Genomic DNA, 7,585 nt, shown 5'->3' on the forward strand with positions numbered 1-7,585 from the left:
CTGAAATTTATGAAAAAATTCTAAATAAAGGGCTCCATAGAGGTCGGTCTCCAAAATGCCCTACTCTTTGTTTTGTTGCTATTAAATAGTTCATAAGTCTGTGTTTTGTGTAATTGATTGAATGGGTTTTCTTTTGTGGTTTCATATGATGAGTTTGTCAAGATCGGGATTAAGTATAGGCATGTGGTATTAGGTATCACCTGCTATTAAATAGCATTCATGGATCAAATGTAGTGATATTAATTCATTTCTTAATACTTCATCAATTTGGCAAATGTCAGAGATAATTGAAGGTTGCACATATGTCCGCATATAACCACTACGACACAAATATACTATTAGAGATGTGTTCTCCGAAGGACAAAGGGCATCTTGATGCAAGATGGGAGGCTTAAGAAGATTACACGTGCGTTGCACATACGAATTTACTAGTTATTTGGTAAGGATAAAGAAACAGGAAATACATATACTATCTATTTTTTTAGGGGGGAGTATCTATGTAAAGGTATAGATTAGTGTACAATGTAGAAGGGAAAAAATAGGTTGTGCAACACCATGCATTGATCGGTGCACCAGATACGTATGTATGAGTACAGAAGGAGGCCACAATCTCAACTATACAGAGGAACTAGGAGGTGGGCCCAAGACACAATATACACGTACACAATATATTCAACACCCCCTCCCCCCATAGTCGAAGCGGCGCCGGAGACGCAGAGACTGGAACAAAACTCCTTGAAGGTGGAAGTCGGCAGTCCCTTAGTCATCACATCGGTGAACTGTTGTGCAATCGGAACATGGAGGACCCGAAAACGTCCAAGAACCACCTGCTCGCACACAAAGTGAATGTCCAGCTCAATGTGCTTAGTCCAACGATGATGAACAGGGTTGGCGGAAAGGTACACCGCAGAAACATTGTCACAGTAGACAACCGTAGCCTGGGAGACGTCATGGTGCAACTCCTGAAGTAACTGTCGTAGCCAGGTGCACTCGGCGACGACGTTAGCCACAAGTCGGTACTTAGCCTCCGCGCTAGAGCGCGAAACCATAGGTTGTCGCTTGGACGACCACGAGACGAGTGAAGGACCAAGGTAAACGCAGTAGCCAGAGGTGGACCGCTGGGTGTCGGGGCAACCGACCCAGTCCGCGTCGGAGTAGGCCACCATCTCCAGAGAAGTGGACGTCGTGAGAGTAAGCCCAAGAGCCATCGTGTCGCGGATGTAACGAAGAATCCGCTTCACGAGGGTCCAATGGGAGTCATGAGGGGCGTGCATATGCAGACACACCTGCTGAACAGCATACTGTAAATCCGGCCGGGTGAGAGTCAGATACTGAAGAGCACCAACAATGGACCGATAGAACGGAGCATCCGACGCGGGAGAGCCCTCGAGAGCAGAAACCTTGGCCTTCGTGTCAACAGGAGCAGCAATAGGGTGATAGTTGAGCATGCCGGCACGCTCACGTAGCTCGTGCGCATACTTCTGCTGATGAAGAAAGAAGCCGTCGGGTCGCTGAACGACCTCAATGCCAAGGAAATAATGTAGAGCACCCAAGTCCTTGATGGCAAACTCATCACGCAGCCGGAGAGTAATCTGCTGAAGAAGGGCCGCGGAGGAGGCCGTCAGGATGATGTCATCGATGTAGAGGAGCAAATATGCAGTCGTGTCTCCGCGATGATAGACGAACAACGAGGCATCCGAGCGAGTGACGCTGAAGCCCAGTGTCTGAAGGAACCCGACGATACGCTGGTACCAGGCGCGAGGTGCTTGCTTGAGCCCGTAGAGAGACCGGGACAACAAACACACATGCCCAGGAAGAGATGCGTCGATGAAACCGGTCGGCTGCTCACAGTAAACCTGCTCCTCAAGATGACCGTGAAGGAAGGCGCTGGAGACATCCATCTGATGAACCAGCCAGCCTCGGGAAACTGCCAGCTGGAGAACTGTGCGGATCGTGCCTGGTTTGACAACTGGGGCAAACGTCTCGGTGAAGTCGACTCCAGCACGCTGTTGAAAACCACGGACCACCCAACGAGCCTTGTAGCGCTCAAGTGTACCATTCGAGCGGGTCTTATGGCGAAAGACCAACTTGCCGCTGATGACGTTGGCGCGAGAAGGCCGAGGAACCAATGTCCAGGTACGGTTCCGCTGAAGAGCGTCGAATTCTTCCTGCATCGCGGCAAGCCAGTGAGGATCATGAAGGGCTGCGCGAGTGGAGGCAAGGATCGGTGACGGCTCAGTGGTGGAGGCGGCGAGAAGATACTCGTCGCTGGAGTACCGTAGACTCGGGCGATGAACGTCGGCTCGAGCCCGAGTGACGGGGTAAGATGGCAACTCGACGACCGGCGAGGCGGTCGGCGAGGCAGCCGGTGAGATGGCCGGTGAAGAAGTGGCGCCCGAGGCCGCCGAAGCGCCCATGCCCGCGGCGTAGGGGGCGGGTGAGGCGGGGGTGGCGGGCGAGGCAGGGGTGTCGCCTGAGGCACTTGAGGCGGCGGGGCCGGCCAAGACAGCCAGCGAAGATGCCGGCGAAGCAGTGGCTGTCGGCAAGGCGGGCGATGCCGAGGCCCCTGACGGAGTCGGCGAGGACGTCGTGGGGACGCGAGTCGCAGCTCGTCCCACAGTGGGAGAAGCCGAAGTCCGAAGGCGGTCCAAGAATCGAGCTGGGTCGTCCACCTAACAGGGTCGCTGGAAGAGCCAAGGGAGGCCATAGCAGCGGGTCAGCGGCGGCTAGGGCAAGAAAAAGAAAACAGCGGCGGCTAACAAAGTACACGGGCACGTATAAGCTAGCAAGCACCCAGACACACAACTGGATGGATTCGGTGATCTGCTAGTAAGCACCCAGGCACACAGTTAGATGGATTTGACTAGCGATCTGGTTGACTAGGTAGCGATCGGGCTGGGTGAGAAGAAGTGCAGCGATGACAGGAGGTGCGGCGGCTACGAAGGAAGGTGAGATGCGACGGCGGCAAGGAGTGCGGCGGCAGCGCGGAGAGGATGGCGCGGCGACGGCAAGACCTGCGGCGGTAGCGCGAGGAGGATGGCGGCGGCGGCAAGGACCTGCGGCAGCGGCGGCTAGAGGAGCGAAAGCTAGGGTTAGGATCGACGTGCTAAATTGATATCATGTAGAAGGAAAAGAATAGGATGTGCAACACAATGTATTGATTGATGCATCAGGCACGTATACATAAATACAGAAAGGGGCCACAATCTCAACTATACAGAGGAACTAGGAGGTGAGCCCAAGATATAATATACACATACACAATATATTCAACATACAAAGAATATCTTTCATGGTCTAAAACCAAACTGTAAACCGGTGATCCAACCTATAAATATTCGGCCGTTTCTATTTAAACTATGATGATGAGTTTTTTCCCCTCATCAAAAAATAAATATAGATGATGATGAGTTTTTTTGACTAGCTACAATGGATAGTAACATACACTAATAACATACACATATCTCTAGACTGTGTTACTATCTTCATAGTGGGTAGTAACTTAAGTGTGATAACATGCAAAGATTCATTTATTAGGTTATAGACTCATATTGCATTGGGATATGTGATGTTACAGTAACTAGCTAAGTTACTACAACCACCTTTCTCTTCATTAACTCATTGCCACATAAGCAAATTTGCTGAGTTGGACTTGATGTTACTGCTGAAGTTACTCCCACTGTGGCTTACCCGTACTATAATGATGACGAAGGCATGTTGTTGGGCGGCAGGTCGGCAGGCCTGTTGGAGATTAACATTAAATTTGGCCGTGCCCATGTTGGCTCTGCTTGGACGTAGACCGCCAAGACGATCTGAGGCCAACTCCACCGCGTGACCCTATCCTGTCTGCCCCCGTCCGTTTGGGGTAAAATAGACAAACGAGACGGCCCAGTGTGCGGGCGCAAACGGACTTTTGTCCGCTTTGTGTCCGCTTTCGACCCATCCTCGGCCCAAGTTTGCGCCGGTTTTGGGGTGAAACGGACAGCGCGTGGACGGGCAGGACGCGCGCGCTTGTCCTCCCCTGGCCCGCCTGTCGGTGGGAGAAACCAAAACCCCCCACACCCATTTGCCGCCATTTCCCCCAAACCCTTCCATGTCCCTCCCGCCGCCCCTCTCTCCCCCGGCCATGGCCGACGCCCCGCCGAGTTCCGGCGGCCTGGCCGTCGACCCGCCGAGTTCCGGCGGCCTGGCTGTCGACCCGCCCGCAAAGGTGAAGAAGAAGGCACCAAGGAAGCCGTGGTCGAAGTGCACGCCGGAGAAGATCGCCAAATTGGACGCGGAATCGGCGAAGAGGAGGGAACAGAGAGCGGTCGTCAAGGTCAATGCCGCCGCGGCCAAGTTCGCCGCCCAGCGCGAGGAGCTGGAGGTCGCGCGGCGCAAGGCCGCTGCCGACGAGAAGGAGGACCTCGTCAATAAAGCGCACGCCATCCTGATGCTTGGCATGGGCCGTCCGGCCGGGTTCCCTGCAGCTGCCGTCGGCCCGGCGAGCAGAGGCTCGTCGGTCGCCCGGCCTACGCACTGCCAGTCGCTGACGTCGCGCGCCGCGCCCATGTCGCCCGGATTTCCTCCGCCAAGGCACGATGACCAGACCCGTTTCTCGGCGTCGCCGGACGTGGGCTTGTTCGCACCGTCCACACCGCGCCCCGCGACCGTCATCGACCTCAACGTCACGCCTGGGTCCAGCAGCGGCGGCCGTCCGTCCGTCGAGATGCAAAGAAAGCAGGCACGGGCACCATGCCGGCCCCCCGCGTCTTGTTTGACGGAATGCCAACCCCAATGCCAACGGTCGACGACCCCTTCCACAACCAGTACATGGAGGACGTGATCTTTGAGGGTGGGCATGGCCGTGCCTACGACCCCGAGGAGACCCAAAGTCAGGATGGCCACGCCGAGTACGTGCCAATGAAGAGGCCGACGACCGTGCTTACTACAACCATGGTGACTCGTGGCATGAAGATGATGACATCTATGTCGAAGGTGATGAAGAAGAAGGCAATGACGTTGATATTAGTGGCGAGCCATTGTTCATCGACGAGCTCACCCAAAGAGCGGAAGCACAAAAAAAGAGGAAGAGCATTCGCACGGGCTCATACACACAAGATGATGACAAGTTGATTTGCCAAGCTTGGATGGAGACTAGCCAAGATCCGAGGACCGACGCGCAACAAAAGGGCATTGTATTTTGGACGAGAGTCCACAAAACATTTCATAAAAGGAAGATGTTTGAGCCCTACCAATTTACAAGCAATCGTGGCATTGGCTCGATTCAAAAGAAATGGTTGTTCATCCAACAAGAGTGCAACAAGTATTGCGCCGCATTAGAGAGCGTTGAAGCACGGCCCATGAGTGGTCTCGACGTTGGGGACATGGTATGCTCTCCTCTTCCTAGCCCTTTCCTTGCTACGGCCATGACACTTCGGCCGTGTATATGTTTGCATGTTCACTTATTGTTGATCATGTGATTGAGGCATTTCAATCTTTGGAGGCATTCAAGGCCCGGCACAATGACAATCCATTCACTCTTACGCATTGTTGGACGATTATCAACAATTGCCCTAAGTTCAAGGACCAATACCATGAACTACAAAGGAAGAGAGGACTAAAGACGGCCAAGTATGCCGGAGGTGGAGATGGCGAGGCCTTGAAGAAGCCGAGGGGCAAGACCAACTCCAAGGTTGATGACATACGTGATGCCTCATCCATGGCATTGCATGACACTTTGCATGGCATGATGTCTCAAAAAAATGTGAGGGACGAGAAGAAGCGGCAAAGCAAGGAGAAGCAAATGAAGCAATACCTGAACCTTCAAACAAAGAAGCTTGAGATGAAGGAGGCGGTCAAGAGGAGGAAGATCGAAATGAAGGAGGCGACCCGGCAAAGACAGCTCGACATCGAGGCCGACAACGTCAAGGCCAGGCAGAGGCAGCTCGACATCGAGGTCACGAACGCCGCCACCAAAGCGAAGGAGGTGGCTCTTGCGATCATGAGCGTGGACTTGTCAAAGATGAGCGACAAGACGAGGCCTGGTTCGAGGCCAAGCAGAATGAGATGCTCGAAGTCGAAGGCCTGAACTAGGTCATCCGATCGGCCGTGGCCATTCTTTTTGGATGCCGGCATGGGTGTCGCGTCCCCGCTGGGCCGCTGGCTGTGTGCCGGCGAGAAACATTCATTTTGGTGGCCGGTTGTATTGCCGGCCGCTGCCTGCGTTGCCGGCGAGGACAATTATTCATTTTGGAGGCTGGCTGTGTTGTCGGCCGCTGGCTGATGCCGACAATGGACGTGTAGGCCGCTGACCTAAACTAGGACTTGGCATTTGAAACGTTCATTTGGTTTTTTAAATAGACACGAACAGAATGAGGTAAATGGATGCGGCCACGTGCGCCCAGCACGATCACCGCATCCCAGGACATGTCCGGACACGATCTTAAATTCCATCTCAAACGGACGAAATTCGGACAAAGCGATGGAGTTGGCCTGACTCCTCGAAAAAAAACACCTGCTCCCACGCGGGTCGCGAGGAGGCCAAACAAGTCTCTGCACCGGAGCAGGAACCGAGAGAGAGAGAGAGAGTCCACTGCCCGTCTGCGCCAAAGCCCCGCATGGAGATCCTCCAACAAGGTGAGAGTTCTCGCTCCTCTCCCCGCAGACAGCACCCCGGTGGTTTCATTTTGTCGGTGGATCCCTTCCCTTGGTTCCGGGGCTTCTTGGTTTTGATCCGCTTAGCGCGTCCATCCCTGCCTTCTTGCGTATCTCGATTCCAGGAATGGAATAGGCAGCAGAATACGCGGATCCCTGCATCTGCCCCTTGCTCAACGGACGCCGCCCCATCGCCGTCTCCCGATTTCAGTGCCACCCCGTCGCCGTCTTCCCTATTTCACCGCCGCCGGCTTCCGATTTCGCTGCCGCCCGTGCACCAACAGCACGGTCGCCGTGGCCAATATGCACTGATTCAGCTGTGCCCGCCGCTCACTCTCCAGGAGGCTGTGTTCGTCGCCGCTGGCATCTGGATGCGGTGGCCTGCTCTTGCTCTGTCTCTGCTCTTGGGGTTCCCTCGGCACCGCGCTCTGGTTTGCTGTGTGCGGCGACGGCGATGGCATGGGCGAATTGGCAATTAGGCAGTGTTTCAGTGAAGTTCTTGGTAGTGTTTTCTCGTGTCAGTACCTGGCTACCTGCAAATGCAATTTACTGTCCATCAAAACATCGTTTTACAAGGAATGGAAATACACATGCTATTGGATGTTTTTTTAATATACCCTGTATACACTTTACAGTGTCAAGACTTACTTGTCTCGCAAACGGGACCTTATTTGTTGTATTGAGTGCTCATATGCTTGTGGCGGAAAGTAGTACATTTACAGAGTGATGCAGAGAATTTCTATGCCAATTCTACTAACTGCACTTATAATGATATGAAAAAAGTATAGATAACCCCCACAACTATTCCATTTGGATCACATAACCCCCTCATCTTTAAAACAGGGTTCTTAATCCCCTAAACTATCCCAAACCGGACAAATCACCCCCTAACCTTCACTTTAGCGGTATGGGACGGTGGTTTTGCATACGTGGCGTCTGGCTTGGGCCC

The 7,585-nt window shown here is 53.6% G+C and overlaps 1 protein-coding gene across 1 annotated transcript in view; it reads left to right on the plus strand.

Moving 5' to 3' along the window:
- The first annotated feature begins 6,474 nt into the window (after positions 1-6,474).
- LOC119354818 (transmembrane protein 184 homolog DDB_G0279555-like) overlaps positions 6,475-7,585 on the plus strand; it is a 10,108-nt gene continuing 8,997 nt past the window's right edge. Inside the window, exon 1 of the mRNA XM_037621563.1 lies at positions 6,475-6,618. Within this exon, the coding sequence (XP_037477460.1) occupies positions 6,600-6,618 (19 nt within the window). The 5' untranslated portion in view covers positions 6,475-6,599. The remainder of the gene's footprint in view (positions 6,619-7,585) is intronic.

The sequence above is a fragment of the Triticum dicoccoides genome, chromosome 2A (assembly GCF_002162155.2).
Source record: "Triticum dicoccoides isolate Atlit2015 ecotype Zavitan chromosome 2A, WEW_v2.0, whole genome shotgun sequence".
NCBI lineage: Eukaryota > Viridiplantae > Streptophyta > Magnoliopsida > Poales > Poaceae > Triticum > Triticum dicoccoides.